The sequence below is a fragment of the Carassius carassius genome, chromosome 7, assembly GCF_963082965.1.
Source record: "Carassius carassius chromosome 7, fCarCar2.1, whole genome shotgun sequence".
Classification (NCBI taxonomy): Eukaryota; Metazoa; Chordata; class Actinopteri; order Cypriniformes; family Cyprinidae; genus Carassius; species Carassius carassius.
In genome coordinates this window covers 9,954,541-9,970,566 of record NC_081761.1, presented here as the reverse complement: position 1 = coordinate 9,970,566, position 16,026 = coordinate 9,954,541, and the positions used below count along the sequence as shown (strand labels likewise).

General features: G+C 35.7%; 1 protein-coding gene across 1 annotated transcript in view; it reads left to right on the top strand.

The window, feature by feature from the left end:
* LOC132143510 (zeta-sarcoglycan-like) overlaps positions 1-16,026 on the top strand; it is a 340,116-nt gene that overhangs the window by 305,933 nt on the left and 18,157 nt on the right. The window contains exon 7 of the mRNA XM_059553779.1: positions 8,920-9,043. Within this exon, the coding sequence (XP_059409762.1) occupies positions 8,920-9,043 (124 nt within the window). The remainder of the gene's footprint in view (positions 1-8,919; positions 9,044-16,026) is intronic.

The following is a 16,026-nucleotide window of genomic DNA, read 5'->3' as shown; positions in this document are numbered from 1 at the left end:
TTTCTTTCTTTCCATAAAAGCATCAACTTAATTTTTAGATGATTTGGAACCTGAGGATGTATGTGGTTTTGGTGCCATATCGATCTGTGGTGGTGACCTTTACATTTCTTGAGTCGTTTAGTAAATTGCCCTTGTTGTCATCTGTCAATTCCACAGAAGGAAAGTCACTCAGGAACATCATATCATTGAAAGAATTCTGAGGATTCTTAAAAAAAAAAAAAAATATATATATATATATATATATATATATATATATATATATATATATTATTTATTTATTTTTTTTTCAGTCTCACTCTCTTCTGTTTCAGTTTTACTCTAACGTCTTCTTTTGAAGCGGCCCTGATGTGGTGACTTCCCAAGACACATGGTCTCACTCGAGTGAATGATATTCTTCGACAGGAGTGAAATGAGATAGAATATCATTCCTTTATTCCTGTAACCTTCTTCCTCGCCACAGCAGTGTTTTAGAGACCCAGTGGGCCTACCTTATTCCTACTTCCTTCTTTGACCAAGGTGGTCCCCAGTTCTATCACTATCGATTAAATTATCAGCAATGGATGCGCATGGGCATGAAATTGCTTTACGTTTTCTCACAGGGTCTTGCTGCCAGCCACAATTTCCCCGGCTACATTTCACACAGCAGACAGGGAGGCTCCAAAAAGTCATTTTTGAATGATTCGAGGATTTGTCAGGGAGTGTTGAGGACAGGAAATGGGCCATTGGGCCAAGAGCTCAGCGAGCTATAAAGGAAACCCACTCAGAGGGTCAAGAGCGCCAGTGAACTTTCTTGAAAGCCTTATTTTTGGCGACATTATCTGCAGTGCTGTGCTTCATATTTATGCACTTAAAGTTTCTGCCATGAAACAATTGTGATGATAATTGTATGTAAAACAGTGAGGTTTCTTTGCTTCAATTAAACTAAAACAACTTTTAAAATGTTCTAAATGAGTTTCTAAGAATCCCTTTGGCTTTATCCAATAACAACATGGAGCCCAGTAAGCGAGAAGCTCACAGAGAGGAACTTTAAAACTCAGAGAGGCTTGAAAATGTCAAATGCAACGCTTTTCTCATCTTTGGCTTTGGCTGATGTTCATCTACCCATGGTACAGTGTCATTCATCAATCTGAAAGGCTGCAACCAAAAGTAAATACTCAGAGAGGAACATGAAGTCAAAGGTTAGCAGTTGGTATTGAGCTGCTTAATGTCGTCATTGGTCTTATTCTCAAAAGTCAAAAGTCAGTAGCCAGCTTTGTAACCATGAGCATGTTGGAGACATAGTGATAAATGATACGACGAAGAGCACAAAACTCATGAGAGGAGAAAATCTCATTTGGTGGCTTATAGTAGGAAGGTTTGTGAAAGTAGGAAACAATGTATTGTTAAGAAAAAATCAATAAATAAAAACTTTTACAATCAATATTTTTAGTTTTTAAAATATATATGTAAAGTTTTTTTTTTTTTTACACACTAGTACACAATACCCTTTCAGAAAGTACAAATTTGTACAAATTAGGTACTTATATGTACTTTTAAGATGCAGATATGACCACTATTTAAGGGTAAATGATGTACAAAGATTTACTTTTTAGCTTGGTTGCTTTTGTGACACCTTTGTAACTTATTTTTGAGATTGTATGTGTATCAGTGTTGTGTGTAAATGTTGTGTGTAAATGACATCCATATTATGTATATTCCTTACTGATCTAGAGCTGAAATCACAAATGTTCAGGCTTTAATATGACAATCTGCAAAGACTCATAGCATGAACTTGCAGCTATTTACACATCTTAGTCACGTCAAAAGCACATCATAGAAATTGCCTGACATGTTGTGGCAGTCAAAGTCAGAGTATAAAAGGCAACTTTAGAGACGCATAAGATTTTCAAATCGTAAGATTGTAATCTGATTTCAACCTCAGATGCTTCAGAACTCTACATATGTATTCATGTGGCATACATGCACAACATTTGAGTCTTGCTGCGAATGGTGTCCTACTGAGCTACAGCTTCACAATGGGAATCTAGCAGATTCATCATATATTTATCCCAGTGATATTCACTTTTGAATTATTACACTTTTTTAGAACTCTCTTGGACTTTGAGCTTAGTAAACCTGAAAACTGCTAGTCAAAGCACCACTTCATCAATGTATTTTGAACAAAGATTAAACATTTGTGAGCAAGAAGAAGCCAAAGGAGTATAAACGTGATGTACGTGTTGTTACGAATTAACAAAAGTCTCTACTCAAAGAGAACAGAAGAAACATTCATAACAAAATAACAGGGATCCAAATAAGATCCCTGGAGTCCCCGCTCTCACTCCCAAGGCTTCAAAACACCAACTATACTTTAAAGTATAAAAAGTAAGTTTATTAAACATAAGGTAGTAAAGAGCATATACATTTCAGGAGGGGGAAAAGCCAAAACAAATAACAAAACAAAGCTAACTATATTAAGGATTCTAACCTAGAATTCAGATAATAAACAAAATATACAAAAGCTTACCTCCCTACTTATCACAAACAAGAGAAAACGAGTAATAAATAAAAGAGGCACCCACCTCCCTACTATGCTCCAAATGATTAGGGTTTAAAATAAATATTAAAGTTCCACATAACAGATCAACTTAGAAAAGTAAAGTAATGATTTACAACAGTTGTCTCATTCCACAGTCAGCATGTACACCGTATGTTACAGCATAGACACAAAACAACAAGTCTCTCAATCAAGGAAGCCATGAGAGCGGGGAGCCCCAGATCCATGCTTCAGGTGGCTTTAAGTAGCAGCAATCACTCCCGTCCCCAATCAGGTCACTCATTATCAGCTCCACCTGCGAGTCATGATAGTTAGAGGGTAACAAGAAAGAGAAACACACCAAAAGGAACACTAGACCAACACAACACAATGCATTCCCACGTAACACCTCCCCACCAAAAGAAATGCTAACAAGAAGTTTGCATTACCTACACTGCACCACCGCATTTAGATCTTACACTTCAGCACCATAAACGCGGGACAGCGCATCCGCAACAGTATTCTGCGAGCCTTTTTTATGTCGAATATCCAAGTCAAACTCTTGAACTATCAACGCCCAGCGCATTAAGCGTTGATTTGAATTCGACATCCGGGCCAAGAACACAAGTGGGTTGTGGTCCGTATAGACAATAATTGGAAATGAACTTCCACCTAAATACACCTCGAAATGTTGCAACGCTAATAACAATGCAATTAGAAACAGTCATATTTATTTATTGCTTTTCATGTGACTGTAACAGATATCCAGACGCATAAATTTGTCAGAGTGGCAGAAAAGGTCAAGATGTATGTTTGAATGGGTGAATTTGCTGGCGGAATAATTAATAAGTTAAATAAGAGGCTAAAGCAGGCCTCTCTTATCTTCCATATAAACTCAAGTCCACTCTCTGCACACTTAAGAAATTTTGTTTGGCTGCTGAATTGCTTTAGAGCATGCTGAAACAGAAAATCAATGGTTTGATTGAGTTTTATTTCTTTTCTGAAAACAGGGAATCTTACAGATAGAGCAAGACAGAACAAGGAAGGAATGAAAAGAGTAAAGAGGGAACCATTAAGTCAATATATTCATTTCTGATGTGTCATTAATTATATAGTGACTGCTGTTCTGTATTCATTCAACTCACCTCTATACTGATGGATATTGTGTTTTGATGCTAAAAATGCATTAGTTTGTTCAAGACCAAACGTTATATAATAAATGTATGTGTGTGTGTGTGTGTGTGTGTGTGTGTGTGTGTGTGCACGCACCCGCACCCACATATGCGTGCATGCAGTATGCTTATAGGAATACAATACCATACAAAAGTTTTAGATCAGTAAATTTTTTTTAAAGAAATTCATGTTTTTATTCAGAAAGTACAGTATGCATGAAATTTATTAAAAGTGACAGTTTAGACATGTATAATGTTAAAGATTTCCATTTCAAAGAAATTCTGTTCCTTTGAACTTCCAGTAACTCAAAGAATCCTGAACAAGCACCACATCCACAACAATATCAAGCAGCACAACAGTTGTAAAATTAGTAATAATAATCATGTTTCCTTTAGAGCACCAGAACAGCATATTGTTAACATAATAATGTAACCAGTACCCAAATAGTTACCACATAGCAATTATTTAATTCCAACTGGCTCCATTCTGCTATGTTTTTCTGCTAAGTTTTGTTCTTCATTTTGTCACATTTAATATCATGTTTTACTTAACAAAAACTCCACTCCAACTCCAAATGAAATGAGTTGCACCCTTGCAGTGTTTTGAAGATGGTAGATATTCAGAAGTGTATATATAAGACAGTTCATTCAGTTATCTCATTCCCTGATAAATCTCAGATTGATTATTTTCTTCTAACCATGCTCTACCTCTTTACAGTCTGCACATCATTTGTCTCTCACAAGTCTAATATAGCTCTAAATAGAGCTTGAATGTGAAGCCCATAATTAGTATGCATTGTTTGGGAAAGTGAAATGTTCCAGCTTAGCTATACTAAATATCAGCACTCTTGAAGTGTTGCTTGTTCAATCAAATTAGAGGACCTGAACTAAATGTTGTTGTTGTTATTTATTTATATCTGGCACAAAAACAATGGGTTTTAAATGAATGAACTGAACTGGTGTGACGATAGCTGAAAGCATTAAACAGTAACACTTTACAATACTGTTTCCTACTTACTGCATAACTAATAAGGAATTATTGAAGAACTAACAGGTAATTATTCATTAACACTTAAATCACTGCTGTTAACTACTAAGGAAGATGTGTTAGCTAATCAGTATGTAATACAATTTTATGATTGTGTAAATTAACAGTTAGCTAATCAATAACTAATGTATTCTGTATTCCTCCTGAAGAACTACTATTAATTATCTACTAGTTAAGGTTCAAGAAAAATAACTATGAAGTAACTACTAATGAACAGTTTTATACAATTACATTGAAATGTGACCCTTTCATATAAATGTTATAAGCTGAAGTAATAGTAGTGTGAAAATGCTATATTAATAAATGCAATACATTTTATAGAGGTTTTGCCAGTGTAGCGAATTGGTTTGTGAGTGTGTTTTGTAAGAAACCAGCTTCCTTCCCCACGACCACTCCTGTGCCTTGCACTAACTTATTTTAGTTTTTATATTTTACAGTACTGTAATTACCATTTATTCAATTCCTTTATGCAAGGCAAGGACTGAGGTAAAGTTAAAATACAGGTAACCAATTAGTTATTAATAAAGAATTATCAAATAAATCTGCAAGACTTATTTTGAACCTGAAACAGTAGGCCTATTCTAAAGTGAAGATATTGGGAATCCATTGGTAATTAATAAAGAATTATTAGATAATTCTGCAAGAATTACTTAGAACCCGAAACAGTATTCTAAAGTGAAAATATAGGGAATCCATTAGTAATTAATAAAGAATTATCAGATAATTCTGCAAGACTTATTTTGAACCTGAAACAGTAGGCCTATTCTAAAGTGAAAATATTGGGAACCCATTAGTAATTAATAAATAATTATCAAATAATTCTGCAGGACCTATTTCACACCTGAAACAGTAGGCCTATTCTAAAGTGAGATTACAGGGAACCCTTCAATAATTAATAAAGAATTATCAGAGAATTCCGCAGGAATTACTTAGAACCTGAAACAGTATTCTAAAGTGAAGCTATTAGTAAATGATAATTACTACATTATTTTGACTAAAAATCAAACAATCAAAAAAAAAAAATATATATATATATATATATATATAAAAAAACAATCATAAACTTTGTAAAATACATACACACATAAACACAACTTGTTTATAATCTTTATTTCAGATGAGAACATTTCTTAATACAGCATATTTTACTCAATTTTAACATGTATACTATCCACATTTAAACTAATTTAACAAACATTTTATAATCAAAAGTTAAACATTTAGAAGCAAACAAAATGCATAGTTCATTCCCATTATAGGCTAATGAGTGGACTGTAACAAAGTTGTAACTGTAGTAGTACTTTGTACTTGTCCTTTTACTCAAGTAAATTCGAAAATGAATAGGCCTTCTTATAATTTTACTGAAGTAATATTTTATTGGGTTAACTGTACTTTTACTCAAGTACTTGATTTTTGGACCACAGCCTGATTATTATAGTGACTATTTGTGTCAGTACTAGTTATTTCATAGTTATATTTCTTGAAACTTAACTAGTAGATAATTCATAGTAGTTCTTCAGGAAGTATGACAGAATATATCAGTTCCTCTTCAGGAACTCGAGCTGCGACGAGAACGAATGGGGAACGCGTCCAGCTTGACGTCTCTGAATAACGGGTATAATCAGTCCAATGGAAGGGCGAGACGTCATAGGCGGGTGACGTCAGAGACCAGGAAGCATAAAAGCATGTGTCCGTGTATGTGATCTTGCGGTCGCGGTCTCGCTGGTGCTGAGGCACGGCGGCAACCGCTTTAACGGCAATCGCACATGATCTGGCGAACGGGTTGGAGACGGCTCGTCCTATCTCCACCCGTGTTCACTAGATCTAGAGCTCGTTCTTGAGGCTTGGAAACCAGCGCTACGGTTTCTTGGCCCTCTGAGACAGCTCGCTGCTGCTGCTGCTGCATGCTCTCTCACCGGGCACGCTCCGAGGAGTGTGTCTGTGCATGCGATCTTGCAGTTGTGGTCGCGCTGTTGCTGAGGCACGGTGGCGACCGCGATAGCGGGAATCGCACATGATCTGGCGAACAGGTTGGAGACGGCTCGTCCTATCTCCACCCGTGTTCACTAGATGTAGAGCTCGTTCTCGAGGCTTGGAAACCAGCGCTGCGGTTTCTTCGCCCTCTGAGACAGCTCGCTGCAGCATCCATCTTTCTCTGAGGAGATTGATGTTGTTTGTGTGACTGAGTAGCATAAAAAAATCAATTATATATATATATATATATATATATATATATATATAAAGACATGCGCACTGCCGAGGCAACGCTTGTATTACATTGTTTCATTTTTATGTGAGTTTTTTCTACACCAGACCATGTTGACTAGTCTGGTTGCTGACTACTAGGGGTGTAACGGAACAGGGCTTTCGGTACGGTGCAGGTGTATACCGAATGACCGAATGCAATATTTTGTATGCGGAAGATAGGTACATTTTCGTGTTTCCAAACGAACATATAGACTGAGAGTATTTTATTTAGTGCAGAACTTTGCAGCAGTATTTTATTTCTTATTCTTTTTTATTTTATATATATTTTATTAAAAAGTATTTTAAAAGAGTGTAAACAAATGGTTAAAAAAAAGTTTATAGTAATAAACAACCTGCAGTTTAATGTTTGCATTTCTTTCCCTTACTGTACCGAAAATGAATCGAACCGTGACTTTAAAACCGAGGTACGTACCGAACCGTGATTCATCTTCATCTGTACATTTTTCCCCCGATTGCTCTGCTCTCGGGAGTTCTGGAGAGAGTGCGCCGGGACGGAATCCGGCTGCTGTTAGTAGCCCCATTCTGGACGGGCCGGGTATGGTTCCTGGGCCTGATTTCTCTTTTTGATGGCACTCCATGGGAGGTTCCCGTCAGGAGAGATCTCCTCTCGCAGGCGGAGGGTGCGCCCCCGCATGGAGCTTAGAGGCTGTAGGTGTTGTCTCTGAGGAGGCACAACTCTTAGCTTCCGGTCTCTCAACCGAGGTTGTAAGACCGTTCTCCAATCCAGAGCTCCCTCAATGAGGAAACTGTATGCCTTGAAGTGGAAGCTTTTCACTTCTTGGTGCGGAGACCGCCAGCTCGAACCAGTTAACTGCCTGGATAGTACAGTGCTGGAGTTCCTGCAGGCTCTCCGCAGGGTTGACCCACTCCACCCTGAAGATCTACGTGGCGGCCATGGTGGCCTACCGCGCCCCTCTCGGTGGCCAGTCAGCCGGCAGAAAACCTCTGGTTACATGTTACATGCGCTGAGGCTGAGGCCTCCGGCCAGAAGAAGCTTATGCTAAGCGGTGATCAGGATGTTACCCTAAGCCTCGAGTCCTCTGATCTCCCCTCTCTTGGGGGTCAAGACTCATTCCTTCTGAAGTTTGGCCATTGGACGGGTTGTCCCCAAATTCTGTCAGGCTCCTTCTCTTGCTTTAGCTGTGCTCTTCCACACTAGGCAGAGATTTGAAAGTCTGGCGGCTTGGGCATTCTCGTTCCCCATTCGTTCTCGACGCAGCTCGAGTTCCTGAAGAGGAACGTCTAAGGTTACATATGTAACCCTGGTTCCTCTAAGGAACGAGACGCTGCGTCGCAGTGCCACACTTTCGGCATCTCTGGCCGGCGCTTGCTTCATCCTTTGAAGCTGATTACCGGCTTCACCGCTCATGCTTTTATGCTTCCTGGTCTCTGATGTCACCCGCCTATGACGTCTCGCCCTTCCATTGGACTGATTATACATGTTATTCAGAGACGTCACGCTGGACGTGTTCCCCATTCGTTCTCGACGCAGTGTCTCGTTCCTTCGAGGAACCAGGGTTACATACGTAACCTTAGACGTTATCCATTAGCTTACTGTTACTTAACACAAGCATAAAATTATATTACACACTGATTAGTTTACACATCTTCCTTAGTAGTTACCTGTTAGTTCTTCAATAATTCCTTATCAGTTATGCAGTAAGTAAGAAACAGTATTCTAAAGTGTTATCAATTAAACTTGAACCCTACAACTAAAAAATAATAGTAATAAAATAAAATACACCCTAATTTAGTTAACAGTGAATCAGACATTTGCCACCTATGAGAGAGAAGACAGTTTAGCATGGTTTTATTTAAATGGTTTTATTTAATATTCGTTTATTAAAAGCTGTGTGTGCATTAAAAAGTTGTAATATGTGTTCATTACATCATAAAAGTCTTTCTTCTTTTAACAGGCTAGAGTCTCCGACGAGGACACTGACACTGGAGGCTCCAAAAGGCGTTGAAGTCAATGCAGGAGTAGGGGAATTCAAAGCTTCTTGTAGGAAAGATCTCACTTTAGAGTCTTCAGAAGGAGAGGTGAGGACTGTTTCTGAAATTATGAAATTGACTGTATATTGGGGAATCTATGTGGATGTTTAGCCAAGACTGTCATGGATGGACAAAAATGTTTACAATTTCCAATGAGCAAGAAACTGAGGATTTACCAAGATTATAACCAATATTCCTAAACAAAAAAAAAACACAATATATATATATATATATATATATATATATATATATATATATATATATATATATATATATATATATAAAGTAAGGAATAATTGATAACAGGCTGTTGAACTAGTAAAAAAATAATGCACACCTGAGTTGGTGATGTGGCCTAGATGCAAAGCGAAGTCTGCATATTTTTCTAAGAATTCAACAGATTGAAGTCAATTATTCCACTTATAGCTACTACAGTTACCACACCTCAAGACATTGATCAGGTCTTTGTCCATTTTTTCTACTTAAAATGCTATTGAGATTAGGATTATTTCTTCTGCATCTCATCCAACGCCTCCGTTGCTAATTCCAAAACGTCATTTCAGTAATGGATTTTTGAGCAGTTGATAGCAGAATAAGGAGAGAGAGAGAGAGAGGGACAGATAGAGAGACAGAGAGAGAGAGAGAGAGAGAGCAATTACCTCTGAGTCTGTGTGACTCTTAAAAGTGGATATCACAGGATAGTTGCAGACTTATAAGTATTGACCCAAAAATTTTAATTATGTCATAATTTATTCCCACCATGTCATTCCAAACCAATAACACTTTCAATCATCTTCAAAACACAAATGAAGGTTTTTTAATAATATATATATTCTATCAGCTGCAGTTCTGGTGCCGCGGAATGAATATACTGCAACATACATGCACTACCGCCGCTCCCTATACACAAAGTACGCAGTTTGCGTAGGGCACCAACTCTCAGGGGGGCACCATCCCAGTTGCTCAAAAAAAAAAAAAAAAAAACTTTTTATTAACATATATGTATACGTAAATAAAGATGTAAACATAAACATATGTACATAATTATAAAAAATGCATTTCACGGTGAAGACAGTAGACTGGCGAAGCACACGTCACGCGTCATTCCCGCAGCTGCGCCCGCGCCCACGCACGCTCTCACCTCATGTTTCCGTCTGTCTGCAAATGATTATAACTATCAACTTTGATGGACAACTTTGCCCGGGAAAAGACAACAGTAGCCCGGCGCTGGGATAAGAAAAAGAAAAAAAGCCCAAGATGAGGCCCGTGCATCAAAACAAAACAAAAAAAAATTTAATACAAATAAAAAACATGGTTCTTGTAGCAATGGTTATTACAAATTAACCATGGCTTTGATACTTCAAATCGCTTCAAATAATAATTAACAAAGTATTCAGATAATAATTTTTGTGGTAATAAAATCAGACCTAAGTGAACAACAACCTTTTAAAATGCCATAAAATGCATTATAAAAAACAACGGGCAATAATGATTGCTTAATTAATAATAAATGAATAACACTGTTAAAATACATAACATAATACAAAATAAACCATTCATGTACATTACATTACCTGCAAAGGGTGCTAAAAACCCTGATAATTGCTGTTTTAACACTTACAGGACGATCGAATCTGACCAAACATTTAATTAAAATATCCACTTAATCTTTAATTTTTTGGACACCTTTTTTCTATAGAAATGCTAGCCTCTATAATTTATTCAACAAAAACATGTGGATATCACAACCCTTACAAAGACTAATCCTTGGTTTTATTGAAGTAAAATTTACTTTGTGTCATTTCTAAATGCCTGATTACTGAACTTAATTATGTTTTGTTTTAATACTGTCAAAACACACAAGGTTCGTGTATTGCCTTAGTTGGTTATGTCGAAAGTGAAAGAAACAGATGCATGTCTGTATATTAGATGCATGCAGGAGGGGATAGTTCAACCTAAAATGTAATTTCTGTCATTTTTTATTCACTCACATGTTGTCCCAAACCTACAGTATATTCATTTCTTTCTTGAAGAAGATTGAAGAATCTGGATAACCAAACAGTTGCTGGTCCACATTGACTTTGATAGTAGAGGGTAAATACTCTGGAAGTCACTGTGAACCAGCATCTGTTTGGTTTTCCACCTTCTTCAAAAATAGAGCTTATGTCTAGCAGAAGAAGAAAACTCATTCAGATTTAAAATAACTTTTGAGTGGGTAAATACCTAGTGGCCTAAATATCCAAACTTTTTCATATTTTGTTACCATAATGTAACAAGCTTTGTCTTTATTATAAGGATAGTAATTTGGCTGTAATGCTCAAACAGCTTGCAAAATAGAAAAAAACAACATGACAAACAATCATAATAAAATCATGATATTTTTTTAAAAAAATTAAATTTTTGCCATATTGCCCACCCAAACAAACCAATACACCCCACCCATCCCCCCCAAGCATCATCCACCAAAGTCCCCCAGCCCCCCGGTCCACAATTGTGCCCTCGTAATGCCATTTCGCCCCTGCCCCTCCAGAGGTCTGTGCACGCCACCATATATATATATATAAACGCAATCCATATGAATCAAACAGTTTAAACAAAGTATTCAGATATGACACAAACATTTTATATGATGAACATATTTAATTTAGGCCTTTAATCACATAAACATAAATCAAGAATCAATTATGTTTGTTCATGAGCGTCAAGCAAGCAAGTTTGAGCTGCAACTGATTGTATATAATGTGACGTATTTGCAATGATTAAAATGTATATGTGACTAAAAGTCACAATCTGAAATCTAAAAAAGAGTCAATCTGTTCATGAACATGAGCAAAGTTTTTATGGGTTTGAGTCATTTATAGCATTATTTTCAGTTTACATTCATTAAGAAATGAACTAACACTTTAAAAAAAAACTTCAGAAAAGTCCAATTTTAGGAGCAGTTTGTGCAGAATTCCCAGTTAATCCCAAATGTTCAAATATGTTTTCTTCATCACAAAAGCACTATTGCTTTGTACTTTTTTTAATCAGGAGCTCTGACAATATCTAATGTTCACATCTCATATAATGTGTCACATTACATCTTTTGTTAAGGTTCCTAGATATGACTTCAGTCCTGTCTGGTCAGATGTAAGTGGCTCAAGTCCTCAATAACTGCTTCAACCAAACACCTCTTAACTACTTCAGATCTTTCTATTTTCCTTGTTCATGATCTTGATTTTCCTCTTTGTTCTTCATCTTCCTGTTTTACATTAATCTGTCTCCATCTTTCTTTGTCTACAAGTCTAATTCACTGTCCAGTATAATTGCAGTTAGTGTGATTCCAAAAGCATCTTGAATATGTTTAGATTATCCATGCTCACTGATCCCCCCTCCCTCTCATTCAAATTAGTGTCGCCATGTTGAGCTGTCTAGCTTTCTTTCTCCCCCTTTCTCTTCCTTTGTCTCTCTCTCTCTCTCCTTCTCCTGTCTCACTTTAGTAACTGCCCAGGCTATTTAATTAACTTCTATGAGTCCAAGTCATATATCACACTGCTCTGTCACCTATTTGGGCTTTTTTTTTTTCTTTTCTTCTTCTTTCGTGCCTGAGATAGCAGGATGGTGCTGTGAGGAATGAAATAAGAGACAAAGTGGTTGATGCACAGTAAGGGTGCTTCTAAAGCTTGCATCATTTCTTAAAGGTATTGTTCAAGTTAGAGCTTCAAAAAGGATGCAGAAGCATCATAAATGTGGTCCATATGACTTGTGCACTATATCCCAAGTCTACTGAAGCCATACAATAGCTTTGTGATTTCACTTATTTTTCCAATTCATTGAGTTTAATCTGTGGCAACGGGATAACAAACTTGAGAAAAGGATTGGCTAGATTTGCAAAAGAATCATTAGCATTTTAAGCATTGGTGTTTAAAAGTTTTTGGTCTGTAAAATTTGTGAAAGACATTTGTTTTTGAAAGACATTTATTATGCTCAACAGGACTGCATGGGGGGGGGGGGTGTAACATTGTTATATTGTGAACTATTATTCCAATTTATATTATGTATACTTTTTATTTATTTAAAAATTTTATTTCATTGATGTCTTGAAATTACTTCATTGTCACATGATCATTCAGAAATCATTCATATATTCAGATTTTGTATTATCTTAAATACTGAAAACAGTTGTGTTGCTTAATATTTTTGTGGAAAGCATAATGTATTATTATTATTTTTTTTTTTTTTTCAGAATTCTTCTATTTATAGAACATTCAGAAGAACTGCATTTATTTGAAATAGTAACAGACAAATACTCTTTCTATATAAATGTCTTTACTTTTAAATCAGTGGAATGATCATTCTCGCTAAATAAATCAGAAATCAGGCTTATTCATTCAGGCAGTTAATTTATTTATGAATTGGATCAACCATTTCATTGAAAAGATCAGATTCTAACAACCATCCATTAACAAATCTTTCATGAACACACTATAGAGCTAAAGTGAATGTCAGGTCTTTCAGTAAATAAATAAATAAATAAATAAATAAATAAATAAATAAATAAATATGTGTGTGTGTGTATATATATATATATATATATATATATATATATATATATATTTATTTATTTATTTATTTATTTATTTATGTATTTATTTATTTATTTATTTATCATATCCCACCAAGCTATTGTATAGCTGTATCATCTTTTTTGAGACTTTTTGAAATATTTGCATTTTTTAAACATTCTCATTTTGAGTTCCACTGAAGAGTGTATTTTGGAAACCAAAATATCCCTTTGGAATGACATGACATTAGAGTGAGTAAATAATGACTAAATTGTAATTTTTGGGTACACTAATCTTTTTAACTTTCTTTTGTAATGTTGCTGTTGTTGTTTTTTTTCCTTGCTTTTGTGCACTCTCTCGGTCTCCCTCTCTCCTTCTCTTTCTGTCGGTCTTATGAACAAGCTCAGTAATTTAGAACAAATGCTCATATCAGCACAATCCCATCCTGTTTGCCCCCGTCTCTCCCTGTAATTCTCCAGGGGGACGAGACGCTGAAAATAGATGCCTCTGTCAATTTGGAGGAGAGAATCAAGTGCATTAGACAGCTGAGACGAGGAATCAAATCAATGTTGCCAGCAGCCGACTCTTAAGAGGGCAATGTTAAAAAGTTTGGGGTGAGAGAATTAAAGGAGAATGGCTGACTGGTTCCATGTCCTATTGCCTTTTCTCTTCCTGCTGCCTATTAAGATCAAGGGAAATGAGAAGTGACTGCTGTATGTGCTCTGATAGCTCTCGTGAGAGAGACAGAGGGAAAAGAGAACCTGAATACAGTTTCGTTAAATTGAGCTTTGAACTGTAAAATTAAAAGATTAAAACAGCCTAAACTGGTTTGCTGTATTCCAGCCTAAACTGTGTTACTGGTTTTCAACACTTTTTAGCTGCTAAGACTGGGAGACCATTTTTACAAGTTGCTGGTAAAACAAATTACATTCCAGATGTGTACTTGATTAAAAGTACAAATACTTACAGCAAAATGACTTTACTACAAGTTACAGTACCAAACACTAATTCCCATACATCTTGAGTAAATGTCTTTTATGTATCTGATTTTAACAGAATTTTATTCGTATTGAATGTAAGCTCAAAGATGCACTATTCCTCCTAAGAGACATGCTAGTGGAAAAACAGAAACAGTTGATGAGTAAGGAGAACGAACTAAATCAAATTAAAACTGAACACCTTAATATTGCAATAAATCAAGGCTGACACAATAGTCTAAAACATTGAAGTCTCAGTTAAGCTCAAGTTCTCAAGTCAATCAATATCCTTTAAAGGTCTCTTCAGTATAACAGATAAATAAGTCAAATTAAATAGTCACAGGCTACTTGCTCTATACATTTTGGTACATTATATTCAGTACACTGTAGATGGAGATACAACTTATTTTGTAGCAGAAATAAACTGCAGCAGAAAAAAAAAAACGTATGTACTGTTTAAGTTAAATTCGTATCTTTGAATGAAAACATAGTCAGTGACACATTACGGATAAATCCTGATATCATGAGCTTGATCCTTTAAAGTGGCAGATGTGTGTGCGCCTAGACTAAACAGACAATATTGTCCACTGGTGTATTGTTATCTTTATAGATATAATTATTGGTGTAAACAGGTATTAAAGCTTGCCGCCTTCCATTGTCACTTGTGCTGATTCTTGTTATTTGTCCTCAATCTGGCCACCCGAGAAAACATTGATTCTGAGGGGGAAACCACGGTAGAAAATAAAGCCCTCTCCAGTGTGTTAAATGTGGACAACAGTACTCGCTGATTGTCAATATTACATATATCTTTCATAAATCATACTTATATGCTAATCTGGTGCTCAATAAATATTTCTTATTACTTCCATGTAGGATAATCATGGAAACAGTGATACTTTTTTAATAAATAGTTCAAAAGATCAGCATTTATTTGAAATAGATTTTTTTTTCTAATAATATATGAGTATTTGCTCACTTTTTATTAATTTAATGCATGATTGCTGAATAAAAGTCAGTTTCTTAAATATATATACTGTATATATATATATATATATATATATATATATATATATATATATATATATATATATATACAGTGTTGGGGAGTAACTAGTTACATGTAACGGCGTTACGTAATTTAATTACAAAATTAATGTAACTGTAATTAGTTACAGTTACTAAGAAAAAATGAGTAATTAAATTACAGTTACTTATGAAATTTTTTACGATTACAAAGGGGATTACATTTGAATATTTACACACATCCACATACAGATTTAACTGATTTCTTTCCCAAATTGCACTGACTATTATGAGACATACCGCCCTAATAATTTCCGGGATGCGGAAACACAGTCTGGTTCGTAGAATCCAGTCATAAAAATGAAATCCCACATTTTGGATGACTAAATCAAAAGTAGGTCAGTACACTTGAATCAAAACATGACATCGACTAGTGTCTGTGAATATTAAGCCCCAAAAATGCGATATATGACTTGCACATTCTGCG